Source organism: Akebia trifoliata, chromosome 1, assembly GCF_017979445.1.
Source record: "Akebia trifoliata isolate Shusen 1 chromosome 1, ASM1797944v1, whole genome shotgun sequence".
NCBI classification, from domain to species: domain Eukaryota; kingdom Viridiplantae; phylum Streptophyta; class Magnoliopsida; order Ranunculales; family Lardizabalaceae; genus Akebia; species Akebia trifoliata.
This window is the reverse complement of record NC_141375.1, coordinates 27,049,654-27,063,755: the sequence shown is the minus strand read 5'-3', so window position 1 is coordinate 27,063,755 and position 14,102 is coordinate 27,049,654. Positions and strand designations below refer to the sequence as shown.

At 34.7% G+C, this 14,102-nt stretch overlaps 1 protein-coding gene across 4 annotated transcripts; it reads right to left on the bottom strand.

Moving 5' to 3' along the window:
- Window positions 1-4,658: 4,658 nt before the first annotated feature.
- Window positions 4,659-12,885, bottom strand: LOC147411341 (uncharacterized). 4 transcript variants are annotated; one of them, XM_086447574.1, is made up of 10 exons: window positions 12,591-12,885; window positions 11,570-11,672; window positions 10,165-10,277; window positions 9,745-9,816; window positions 8,269-8,384; window positions 6,490-6,544; window positions 6,241-6,361; window positions 5,181-5,228; window positions 4,978-5,072; window positions 4,659-4,899 (listed from the first exon to the last, which is right to left on the bottom strand). In XM_086447574.1, exons 3-10 carry the CDS (start codon window positions 10,267-10,269, stop codon window positions 4,798-4,800), a joined length of 714 nt encoding a protein of 237 aa, XP_086303700.1. In that variant the 5' UTR covers window positions 10,270-10,277; window positions 11,570-11,672; window positions 12,591-12,885; the 3' UTR covers window positions 4,659-4,797. The 4 variants fall into 4 exon arrangements, with proteins under 4 accessions (XP_086303700.1, XP_086303690.1, XP_086303674.1 ...); XM_086447564.1 differs by having other exon boundaries at window positions 12,595-12,885; XM_086447548.1 differs by lacking the exon at window positions 12,591-12,885 and adding an exon at window positions 12,131-12,328.
- Window positions 12,886-14,102: the final 1,217 nt, after the last annotated feature.

The window sequence follows — 14,102 nt, the reverse complement described above, 5'->3', positions numbered from 1 at the left end:
ATCTGTCGTTAAAATCTGTTGCAATAGCACATTAATCCATAGAATTTAAAAACTCTTATTGGGACAAGTGCCCCCCACTCTAAATCCGCTATTAGGTATGCAACACAACCAGAATCCACCTCTCTCCTCAAAGAAGACGGATCAATCTCATCATTCCATTCACGTTTCTTGAAAATGGGCTAAATAAAAAACTTTCGCACGGTACAAACTATAATGCATCCATCATTTATGCTATTGTGCACTCACTTAAAACACATTTTGTGGTGAGATGCACAAGGGAAAGTGGGTGCACTGAGCATAAATATTGGGTGTAACTAGACTATCACACAAATTAGGGGTGGAGTTAGTAAGGAGTTAGTGGGGACAATTGCCACCAAAAAACTTTGAGATAACCCCTGTATTTTTCACTAATTACACATCCCATTTTCCCCCACTCCCTCACCTCCCTCCCTTGTTGCTCCCACATTCTCACCTCCCTCAAATTTTTGCCCCCACAAAACTTTTGGGATACCCTTCTATTTTTAACTAAGTACATGCCTCATTTCCCCCACTCCCTCACCTCCATCCCCATTTGCCCCTACCTCACCTCCCTCCAACTTTTGGGAAACCACATCAAAATTTTGAAGTATCTTGACCGGGACTCCTCTCATAGACGAAAATATAATTTTCTTCAACTTCTAACAAGAAAACCTAAGTAATTTGCCCCCATTACAAGAAAATCCTAGCTCCGCCCTTGAGTCACCAAAGGTGCATCAAAGTTTTTTCCATGGATAGGTGAAGGTGGGAAACATTGTATATTGCTTACCTTTTATGATTAATATCATTATTTTATATAATAAAAAGTTTCTTAAGTAAAAATAATTAATTACTTTATATACATCATTGTTAAATGTTTATATTCAAGTTATTTTGGAAATCATAAAAGGACTTTTGGATCTTCCAAGTTCCAACCACCAACAATTTTAATTTTTCTGTGTGTCCCATGTATTTTCTAATGAATAACTTGCTTAGCAAAAAAATAAATAAAAGGACTTGATCATATTAATATAAATACTAATTGTATATTAAATATTGTATAAAAGATACGTCATCGCCATACATATTTTATCCACACAGTTGAAATTTATCTTTATTAATTTTCAATTTTTCCTTTTATCATGAATCATTACATCCCAGTCCTACATAAATTAAATCTTCCGTAAATAATAATGGATAATCTGTAATATAAAATGCATAACAAGCATCTGTCTGAATAAATAATGCAACAATGGATTTTTATTCAATTTTTTTCATGATTATTATTTGTAAAGCAAATTAAATACTACCAAGTGATTGGCAATTTATTATAGGGATGATGTCTGAAGGTGGCAAGGGGGGGAGCCAGGATTTTCTTGTAGTGAGGGCAAACTATGGTTTGTTGTATGGTTGAAGAATTTGAAGATGAATGATATTAGGGAGAAATTCGGAGGTTTTTGGTTAGAAGTTGAAGAAAATGATATTTAAGTCATTTTTTATTAGTATATGTCATCAACAAAAAAATTTAGGGCTGGGGGGGGGAGGGGGGGGAGCAAAAATTGGAAAGAAAATGGTGAGAAATAAAAATTGTCCTTTAGATAGAAAGAGAAATTAAAAACTAGACTCTTCCCTTTACAAAAGACTTAGGAGAGCTTTTCTCAAGTCTTATAACAACCATACCACATTTACCCTTTTATAGACTTAGACCCAAGAGTGATTTTACAAAAGTATCTCTATCTTTAATTTTCATCTTCCAAATCAAAAATGGGAAAATGACATTAATGATCAGTTTTTTTTTTTTTTTTTTTTTTTTTGACATATTTACCAAAAAGTTTCCTCACACAAAATACTGACCCTTTAAGATAAATTTTAAAATAGAATAATGATGAATGCACGTTGTCCTTGTACGCGACTAACATAGCAAGGGCACAAAATCACACATCTTTTTCTTGTGTATCCTGATGAAAACAATCTATGGTTCTGTGCCCTTGCCATGTCAGCTGCGTACCAAGATCTTGTGCATTCATCACGACTACAAAATATAAACCCAATGACGACATTTTGAAATTAATTGAAATTTAATTTCAAAATGAGTTGTGATGAATGCACACAACTGATGTGGCAAGGGCACATAATCACACATTTTTCCTGTGTATCTTGATGAAAACTATCTATGGTTATGTGTCATTGTCACGTCAACCGCATACTCAACCGTGTACAAAAACAGTGTGTTGTGTGCATTCATCACGGCTCTTTAAAATCCCTTTTCAACAAGAGTCATGAAGAATGCACATGGCTAACATGGCAAGGGCATAGAACCATAGATCATTTTCATCGGGATACATAGGAAAATGATGTGCGGTTCTATGCCCTTGCCACATCAGTCGCATTCTATTATTCTAACAATTCTTAAGATTTGTGAAAAAAACGTCCTTTATTTTGAGAAGTGGTCTCCCACATTTTGGTGAATATTTGAGTCATCCCCATGTTTTAAAATTGACAGCATGCCCCTTGACCTTAGTCTTCTCTGATGGATTAATGAAAAATGACCTAAATGACTAAAAAACCTTTATTTTTTATTTTCAAAACTAGTTGTCTTCGATCCTCTTAGATGATGTGATTATGGTGGAAGTGATGGTGATCACGATAACCACCATCTTATCGTCATTATCATCATTGAAGATGATTGGTTTTGGGGAAAAATCATGGATTTTCAGATTATCTAAGACATTTTTATTGGTCTCTAAGATAAGACCAAGATCAAGGGGCATTTTATTAGTTTTAAAACATTCGGATATCTCATATATTCATCAAAATTGGAGGGACATTTCATAATTATTTTTTTGAAAGAAATGGAGTTTTGGGGAGATGATTTCTTTAAGAATAATGATTTTCTAACACCTTCCTCTAACATACTCCCCCATCACAAAGTGGTATATCATTTGCCTCGGGATATGCAGAATTATAAATCTTTTTCTTGTGTATCCCGAGGCAACTGATCTACGATTCTGTGATGATGGCGTATGTCAGAGGGGGGCATCAAATTATCACGATTCTTTCTTTAAGGCATGATTGAAGAATCATTTAAGGTATTTTATATAAAACAGAATAAAAAAAAATATTCTAAATGTATTTTTTAAAAGGTATGGTCTAAATGATCCTAATTCTTTATCATGGGACTTCTTGGTAATTATATTCAAAAAAACAAGTTTGCACTTCATTCTCCCAAAAAATTTCTGCAATCAATATGATGACTTTTCAATTTCCAGAATTTTTTTTTTCTTTGGAAATAAAAACTTTGAAGCAGGGTTCAAAATTTCGGTAGAACTCTCTGCTTTTGAAATATTTTTTTCTTTGGAATAAACTTTGAAGCAGATTCAAAATTTTTGTAAAACTCTCTCTTTTGGATTACAGGTCTCTTTTCTTCAACCAACCAATGCGACTTCCCAATTTTTTATTTTTTTTCCACATTTTGACGGGGAAGAAAATCATAATAAGAAATGGAATCTAACCATGTTGGCTAAAGCTCTAAAGGGTGGAAACTTGGCGTTTGGAAAACCTAGTTATTCAAAATCTTCATATGCTGAGGAATGTGCAATAGGAGATTAGGCATGTATTCAGAGAAACTAACGATTTGCCAGGCTAAACCCTGACGAGTTGACTCAATGGCAATTTCGGCCCAATAAGCGATTAATGCCCGTCATGCTTTTAAAACTCATCCAAGACAGAGATGACTTGTCAGATTTGTCTCGGTATCGCCCACCAACGAGATGGATTAACAAGTTATCTCAAATCTGACGCTTCTCTTTAAAGTCAGTGGATTGCATCATTCTTGAACAAGACTACTCGAATAAATTGGAAAACTAGTCCAAGATGACTCAGTCTCATTCATAGATGATTCAAGACGTCAAAACAAGTTTTAAAATCATGATACCTTTAGGCCATGAGTTCGATACCCAATATTAGCATTAATTCCTTAGGAGCCACCCTCGAGGGTGCACCCTCAATTACCTGGTGCATGTGATTGGTGGGCATTGGACATGCCCCGGGATTTGTCCATAGATCAGACCATGGTCTATGGACTGGAAAAAGCCCAGATACGAGCACGGTCCGCTGTCTACAGGGATACCCAGTTATTAAAAAAAAAAAAAAAAAAAAACCTATTTGGCAGACTCCCTAGCTTCCTTTGCTTCAAATTCAAAATGTAATGAATCTTTTTTCTCTTTAGAAAGCCTTCCTCTATTTGGCAGACTCCCTAGCTTCCTTTGCTTCAAATTCAAAATGTAATGAATCTTTTTTCTCTTTAGAAAGCCTTCCTCTGTTGGCTCAGAAAGCGTTATTTTGAGATATCCCCATATTTCCAAACTGTAAGACAAGCCTACTTGACCTGATGCATATGTCATGTATTAAATCATTAATCATAAATGTTTAGTGTATCGCTCTATGGTGGGGTCATTATTATTATTATTATTTATATTGTTATTTCTTGCCATCATTTCTTTACAAGCTCTTCAAACTCAAAGAACTGATTATGAGGGCAGGAGAATGCTAAAATGCTGTCTTAAAACTCTTTTTTTTTTTCTTTTGTTTTTTGCTGTGTTCTATCCTTATTTGATGTGTTAAAATACTTTCATTTATAAGCGTGCAAGCTTTAAATGTTCCTCGGTTCGAATTGATCCTCCAAATAGCATCAGCATTGGAACTATACACATTCATCGCAAAAATGGAACGTGAGACTCAGTTAAGATTCTACAGATTTAAACAGGTTAGATAAGAGCTAAACTACTGGTACAAGAGGTTGTAAGCCGGTAGGTCTTGAATTCGATGAACATCCTCCAAGGACAGTTCTCGTTCTAATTGGTTCCGTGTCACTTGTAAGACCTCCTGAAGGCAAGCAATAATGAATGATCAAAACAATAATATTAGGATATTGGATGCATGAGGGAAGGAGGGAGAGAGTACATTGAATTCCATGTAGGAAGCACGCATGGCAAGCCACTGAGCGTCCATCATTTCGAATGCTATGCAATATAATACATCAAATGCTTCTTCATCTTCTGTAATAAGGTAAATATATTTGTAAAGACAGTAATTTGGCATCGTGACGAATAGAAAACCAAATGCAAAGTTGAATCTAATGTATGATGGAGATTTGGTACTTTTACCTGATAAGATTTTTATGAAATTTATTCCAGGCAGACATTTTGGTTTTTCTGCAATGAATTGGAGAAACAAAAGATCAGGAAAATGCAATAAACATTAATAAAAAGACGTGTCTCATTCCCAGTAAATCAAAGCAATTGTAATTATACGATGGAACCAATCAATCGATTTCAATAAAGAAAGGTATAATCCAACCATTTAAGATTGGCTATGTGAATCCTGTTCTGCAATTCAATATAGGTATAGAAGGAAATAAAAGAAATGAAATTAGAGGGGTTATGTCTGTGCTGTATCTATTGGTGGTAGCTTTTTATTGGCAGAAGTGACAGTATGCCAAGCTATGGATACCGTGGGGCAGTATGCCCCATGCCCGAAGGTTGGGGTTTCGAAGGCAGAGTTACTGATTAGAACTTATTTGGGGCGGCTTTTATTCAATTTTGTAACTATTGACATGGGGGAAATTTCATCTTGTATGGTTTATATATTCACAGCCAAACCGTTTTAGGTTATCTTGCCAAACCATGTAAATTCTTTGTTGTGCTCTTTCTATTTTGATATTTACTTTATTTTTATTGCTATTGTCAGTTCTTGCAAACAATTTTCTACAGGAGGCATTCGTGGCTTATAACTTGATGCATCACTTAAATTATCATATTTTCATCAACAAGGAGAGTTCCTTGGAGTCGGTGGAGCTCAAAATAAGAGGTTTACTAAAAATTATGTCATTATCTCTTATCAAGCATACTTTAAAAATCAAATACAATAGGAAGAGATCTTCCTGTATTTCTAGTTACGACAAGAAAATATTTTGTCTTATTCTCTTTGCCACCTAAGTAGTCACACGAGTGATAGGGGGATAAAACTCCCAAGTACATTGAACTCTACCAAGTCAATTATCTTCTAAATATGCAATATTGATTTTCTTCATTGACGAAAAAAAAAAGATGCTCTAAAGTTATTGGACTTAATCAATTTTCATTAATGAGAATGATGATAATAATAAGATTATATAAATAAGCACATTTTGCATAATATGATAAAGATACTTCTTGCTTAACTGACCAGAATATAGATCCAACATCTGAATCAACATAAACGACACGTTAATGCCTGCGACAGCAAATGGGTATTCCCACGTGGCTCGCTTCCCATCTTGCTTGAACAGTAACCTATGGAATGAAGCCTTCATTTGAATTTGAGTAAAATTAGTAATAAATCAGAATGAAATGACCACCCTAGAGTGATACTCTGCGAAAACCAAACAAATAATACTCTGCAAAAGCCAAGCAAATGATGAAATTGGAGTCATACTGGATAAGTCCTGGCGAAAAACAGCAAATTCTCCAACGAAACAAATCCACAACCCCTACAGAAGAGAAGACTTCATGATGTCGCAAAAAAAAAATTTATGCAAAATTAACTGAAAATAAAATATCAATAGATTAACCATTTGATTTTTTTTTTTAGTTGTTCATGCAAATAGCTTGTAGTTGTCCATTGCCACAGTTCATTTATTAATTATTCACATGTAGTGCCAGCTTCATTCAAATAATATCCCAGCCATCTCCTTCCAAAGCAAGGTATTTAGGAAGTCCCTTAAAATCCTTACCCTAATCTCAGTTTACATAAATTTCCAGCCGAACCCAAAGTCATCTTAGTAAAAACCCTTCAGTTCCTTGAGTCCATTAAATGAATGATTCTTCTGTTTTAAATGAGCTCAGACCAGATTACAACTTTTTTTTTTAATATGATTCTATAAGTGACTAGATTACAACTTGTTGAAACTTTAAATTCTAGAAGGCCCTATAACCTTTTTGACAAGCTTCTCTCACTGAATTGAGAAATGCCACTTGATAGTCAAGTCCTCTATATCTGGAGTAAACCTGTCGTCAATGCATAAGATGTATAAGTGACTAGATTACAACTTGTTGAAACTTCAAATTCTAAAATTCCCTATAGCCTCCTTGACAAGCTTCTCTCATTGAATTGAATTGAGAAATGCCACTTGATAGTCAAGTCCTGTATATATGGAGTAAACCCATCGTTAATGCATAAGACTTTCCAGTTGATCAATCCTCCATAAATGGCTGAAGTTAGCTATGCTATGGTTGTACATACTCAAGATTGCATCCATGGGCACAAGGCCCAGAACTCAAACAAAACAAGATTCATCCACGAAGTACACAGGTCGACCAAAGTTAGCATTTTTTTAAAATAATGTGGTATCCCACGTCCCTTTTGGGATGGGACTAGTCCCTATGGTTGCATGTCCCAACCCATAGAAGTCTCCCAACGTGCAACAGGGTAAATTAGGAAATCACCCAATTTCGTACACATGACCAGAGGGAGCAAACCCATGTCGCTAGTTCTCCAAATGAAAGTTTTCCAACGTGCAACAGGGTAAATCAGGGAGCCACCCAGTTTCAAACACACAACTATAGGAAGGAAACCCCTGTCGCTAGTTTTACCATTGAGCCAATCCCCTGCAGGTACCAAAGTTAGCAATTTGGCACACAACAAAAGAAAAGGGAAAATGTTGACTATAGTTTTCTTTTGCCACACACAACAAAAGTCAAAATTTGGTCGATAGAAAATGGAACACTAAAAAGTTGGTGAGGGATGCATTTTTATTAAATACGGTTTTGATTTAAAAATTTATGATAAAAAATACATGTATAAAGGGTTTATCATTTTCTAGTATTAGGTGTTCAGCAATGTGAAATAAAAAACATCTTTTGGTTTGGAAGAGCATAAGTTCCAAATGACCTCTTTAATGATTTGGGTGTGTGAAACATATTTTCCAAAAAACCTCCAAATTCATATAATATGCGTATAATATGCAAAATGGCGAAATAGGACACATCAATTTCTCCAATTGGTCCAATGATGCTTATCAGCAATAGTTTGCTAAAGCAGTCAAACCATACCAGTTGCCTCTCTTGCCAACTGAAATCAGTACCCCAACAAAGGTACCAGAAAATATGACTTTTATAATGGTCACTCATTTCTACATCTGGTCTAACTTTAAGCAAGTCAAATGATAGCTTAGAATCAAGTTATATTCTATCACTCAGAATGAAAGAATCAAACCTAAAGTCAGTTGACGGATTAGGACCTTGCCATCCCATATCTTTCCATTGATCGGAGATCAGACCCTTCAGATCAGTGTCTGGAAAAGCAGCATGCCATAATGCTCTCAGAGCTTCCTGTTAAATAAGATAAATAACTCAAATAAGGTATTGATATATTGTGGGTAAAAAAATTCCTTTTATTTTTGGAAGGCTGGCAAGTGAAGATTAATTGATTAGAAAAATAGCTCAAAGGAAAAACAAAATGACATATTGATTGGAGAAACCTCATAATAAAAGAAATGATATATACATTACTGTGTAAACAACAATTTTCTTAATACATATATACCTCCCATTAAAAAGAGATTCAAAGCCCATGGTTGATGGGTACCTAAGTTTGTCTCGCAAACTGGACCTTACACATGGCATTCATCAAATTGACCATGAGGCATGTGCCCAGACTGTCCATGAGATATCGGAAAGTGAATAAGATATTAAATGACTTGGAGACTGAAGGAAGAAAAGATGGTATCCCAATCGACATAATAATAAACTGGGTAATTGATTGACCAAAGTAACTCGTACAACATAACCTGGAGTCATCATCACACACAGAATAATATCTAGATTACAAATTTTGTTCAAATAAAACCTATCTACCTCTTGGAGCAGGGTATACGTTAAAATTGACATGGGAGCTAGGGATCAAAATGATTGAACAACACAGTATCTACCAAACGGGGGCAAGTTAATCTTAATAAAAGTACCTTGTTGAGCATTCTGGTACACTTTATACATTGGTTAAATTTAATATTATAGATGAAGCATTTAAAAGAAGAGGAACATGAGTCTTTAAAGGTAATAAGTGTGAGGTAAGGGAAGTCATTACTTGATTTATCAACCTGTTGTTTTATTGGTATATGTACTTTTATGAAGATTTTTTTTTAGGTGGGATTGTGATCAATGAGGAAATGTAGTCAGTGTTGCCTTGTTGCTCTTACTTGTTTGTGTCGTGCTTTAAGCTGTCTAGGATGATCTTCTCAACCTCCTTGCATCAGTTTTTTTTTTTTTTTGGACACTTTCAATGGAATTTTTATACCTATCAGGAAAATCAACCCAATGGTGGTATATATCTTTATAAGAGGTAAACCTTGTAAACAAATGTCAATCAGTTACGGAAGGATTTTATTACTGACTATGGTTATGTTCATTTTCACATCTGGAAATAATAACATTAACTAAACAAACCAAAACATCAATGAAGGTGAAGATGCTAGTAGTTATAATTTTTACAAAAAGCACACGAAATGAGTCGCGGTTATATGATCCCTGATTTTGTTATGACAGAAAAGAAAATGACAATAGAATAAAGTTTGAAGACACATTGATCAACTGAGGAGAATAGAAAGTCATATATCGAATGATCATAAAAAGGTATTTGAATTTCAATTCTATAGAGCCGAAAATAATAGGAAAGAAGAGAGAGAGAGAATACCTGATGGTCGGGTCGTGTCTCATCAAAAGGTACTTGTAGTCGTTCTTGAAGCCTTTGCAATCTACGTTCCTGCTAAGATAAAAAAACAATGTCATAAAGTCTTAGCATAAAAATTGTATGATAGATAATGTATGACCGCAACATAGAAACAGTCACTCCTAGTTAAACTATGAATAACATTTCACAAGTGCAAAGAATTTCCCTGAAACTTCTTAAACTAGATAAAATCTTAATCAAGGGCTACTAAATCCACTATGGAGAAAAGAACATTTAAGGATTATAAAAGAGTAATAGAGGTTGCCATGCATGTCAAGTCCCAGAATCAGTACAATTAGGTTAAGAAAGCTTAAAGCACACACAAAAAAATTGATATTTTATTGAACCCTAAGAAAAACCAATTGATTAATATTTCAAATTTACCTGAAGAGAGCTCAAAGAATAGTCCAGAAATTTTTCACTGTGTCCATGGCGTTTATTGCCTGAGCGATATAGAAATCCTCCTATCCATGATCGTGACCCAACCATAGCATTAGCTGCAACCACAAATATTAATAAGTGATTTGAGAGAAGATATTTCCAAAACCGAACAATTCAGTAATTATCCATGATAGTAGGCAATTGAGAGTTATATTCTATAAGAAAGTAGGCACATTGTTACACCCATAAGTATTGTGGGTACAACGTCTCTGGTTTACAAATTTATAATTGTTTTCCACTACTACATCATTAGACATAAGATGGGAGCTCACAAATACAACAGTTCTGTCTCTTAGTTACAAAAAACCTTCCGTGACCCAAATATTCTTGGTATTCATGGCTGAGATCTTTAAAAGGGCCCCTCACGGGCCAGGATCTCCTAGCTAGCTCCTTGTCAACTAACGATGGATGCTACTTTTATTATTATTATTATTATTATTATTATTATTTTGCAGTATTAAGAAACATTTCCTGGGCCTATTTACCATGTGGATCAAATCCATCAAATGTCGCATATCCTGCCGTTCTTGATGCCACATCCTAATGGATCCCAATTAAAAATCACGAGTGAACAGTCTTGAAAGCGGAAAGTGTCCCATCCCTCTTATTCATGCCTTTACCTGCTCTTCTTCCATCTTTAGGGCCTTATCCCTTCCTCATATGAATAAGAATCAGAAGAGATTGTTTTTTCACGGTTTGGGTTTATGAGGGGCACCCATTTTACCAAGCTTGAGAAAAGATATGCTTAGATCAGTCTTTATTGGCCTTCGGTCTTCCAAGTAAGGAAATGGAGATAAAAGGGAACTATAACTGCTAAAAGGAAAACCTTCCGTGAAATTTTCATATCAAAACAACTTAAGTACACAAGCTACTAGTGAATGTAGCCTAGATATTCACAAATTGTACACGTTAAGACACTAAATATTTTTAGATGTTGTGTACATCAACCTGATCGGAATTGAAATGCCAGGATTTATCTTTTCTAGTAATGAGTATTGAGAGCGCTATTTAAAAGGGTTCAATATATTTTTGGCCGACTCCCATATAATATCCTTTATCTCAAGTGGCATGTATACACACCCGACATTAAATGTTGCCAAAAAAGCTTGAGAAGAGAACGAGAAGTGAATAAGGCCAGGGCATTCTAGAAGTTGAGATCCCAAAAGAACATGACACCAAAACAATGATGCTAGGGAAAATCTTATTCATCGGATGTCACCCAAAAAACAAATAAATTTCAAACCTCGAACGAAAAAAAAAATAAAAAAACATGACACTTAAACAAATGTTTCATATTTAGACTTGAAAGAAAATTGAAGTAAAGAAGTGTGAGAAAAGGATGACTCACTAAAACATTGAGCTGACTGCGATATTACATGAGCAAGATTATGTGCCCATGCCAGATCTTCATGTCTGCTCTTTCGCTTCCAATAACCATCATCTTCATCGATCTGTATTTAGAAGCTTTGTTAAGTACTGAAGATCATCAATACGGAATGCCCAACTAAGAACTTGAGGCGAAATGGCAAAATCAAAATAAGGGGAAAAAATTCCCCAAAAATAAAAATAAAGGTCTCAATTTTATAACCAAAATTCAACAAGTTTCTTCAACCAATGCGAAAATCTAAGAAATAACAAGACTTTTGACACAGAGCTGAATCCAAGCTTTGGGCATTGGTTCTTAGAATCAAAATGTTTAATTGGGTTCACCAAGTAGACAATGAACTTGAAATCATTAAAGATAGAAATCGAAAATCCTCGAAACAAGGTTCTATAAACAGTAAGATTAAATTAACAAACAAGAAACTTGAAATGAAAAGTAATAATTTCTAGGCCAAGAAAGAATCACTTAATTTCTAATTCGATTAAAATCAATTAATTTAGTCATGTTTCGAAAGGGTGATTCTACCGTGTTTATAGAAGAACAAGAAGGAATGCATCGACGACGACGCCTAAATCTCATCTCAAGGCAAAGAAGTTCGAGATGAGATTCCTTAATCTACATTTCTCTAACATAAAAGAGAAAAAGAAATAGTAAAACAACATAAATGATTACAGCAACTCATGCTTTGCTCCTAATTCAACCTCGCCCATCATTCCAATTCTTTCTCTCTTTATATATTTCTACAAATAGAATTAATTAATTAATAAAAAAATATATGTAAATCTTCAGTACCTAAAATTCCCGACATGAAGAAAGTCAGATAAAAGTAGATCAAAAGCAACTATAAAATTAAGACCCATCCGCAATCAAAGGGAGTTAAAAAAAAAAAAAAAAACAATATAAGACAAAATATAAAAAGATAAACAAACAGAGAGATCGAAAAAAACAAAAGAAAACAATTATGAATGTGGGGACACGACACGACCTACTTGTGATTGAGATTGAGATTTAGATTGGATCCGATACGAGAAATCGGGGTTGATATGATTCAAGGAGGGTCCCCTTGGCGTGTGCTGTGAAAGAGAAGATGGTGATGGAGCATCTGAGCTCTCTTCAACAATGGAGAGAGAGACAGAGAGAGAGAGAGAGAGAATCGGATGTGTCGGAAGAGGAGGACGTCACGCTCTTTGGACCGCTAAATAAAAGCCAAAAACACGCTTAGTTGTCAACTGTATCCACCCGTGTTTCGAGCTCGATTATAATGACACGTTCAACCGATCTTTCTCGGAGATAGCAAAGTTTTGCTCTTTTGTCTCCTTGGCTCTGACTCCTGATTGATTTGTGAGCCAAAAAAAAATTCCTTAATCCCGGCTGAGAGGCCAATTGCAAGGTAAGTGACCTCATATCGCACTTCTTTCACATCAATAAGGTAAGTGCGACATGAGGTTTCATGAACTTTGAAATAGTTTCGATCGTGTACATTGCAGTTCGATAGCTACTTTTACTTCATGTCCTTTCAGACGCCACTTGGCACACTCTTCAAAGCACATCGAGATGTGCATCCCGATGAGGCGGCAATCTTGTTTTGACAAACTAGACAACTATCGACCATCCTCCTCTATATAGGCTACAGTTTTTGGAATAATTGATTTTTTTTTTTTTTCGTAAAGATGAGATCTACGGTGGAGAGGATGAAAAAATAAAAAATAAAGAGAGAGAGAGCTGGTAATGTCACACCAACTTTTACTAAGGCCACACCAATTCTTATGTAAATCATCAAAATATTGCATGCAGTTGGTGTGGTGTTAGTAAAAAAGCTGGTGTGACAATAGTCACTCTCCAAATAAAACAGCCCATTTTAATAAAAAGTAGTTTACAAGTTTAGAAACTGTTAGCCAACAATTTTTACCATTTGTAAACTAATTGTGATGGATATTTGAGGTACTTTGCGTTCCAAACTAATAACAAAATACATCCCTTGACCTTGGTCTACATTGTTAATGTAACATAAAAAATGTTAAATGCCTTCATCATCTCCAACCGTTATCTTTAAAAATATGTCGTCTTCAAGTTCTTGAACGTTTTGATGATATTATTTTTAACATATTCAATTCATCTTTGTTCGACGTCTTAAACCTTTTCTAATTAAAATCCTGAATTGTTCCATAAAAAATCCATCATCTTTCATATTCAAAAAACCTATCTTATTTTGGACAATTAAATGTTGAAGGTGAGAGAACCCTTAGATTGAAGACAAAGAAAAAAAAATATTAGCTTAGAAGTTAAAAGGTGAATATCTTTGAAAATAAATAATTATTTTGACTACATGTTGAAGATAAAGGCGTCGAGGCTCCTTTCAATAAGTTTTCCAAATTAGATTAAAATCAATGGTGGTATGTCATCAATTTCAAAACACGAGGTAGTATCAAATAGGTTAAATTACACTTTGACCCCCTATAGCTTGGCATAATTTCATTTTGACTCCCTAACATTTTGA

Coding starts and splice junctions, on each gene's coding strand:
- LOC147411341 (XM_086447548.1), bottom strand. CDS start 12,184: ATGAGATTTAGGCGTCGTCGTCGATGCATTCCTTCTTGTTCTTCTATA. Junction 11,673..12,130: donor CTTGTTCTTCTATAAACACG/GTAGAATCACCC, acceptor TTCTAAATACAG/ATCGATGAAGATGATGGTTA. Junction 8,385..9,744: donor AGACACGACCCGACCATCAG/GTATTCTCTCTC, acceptor CTTATTTAACAG/GAAGCTCTGAGAGCATTATG.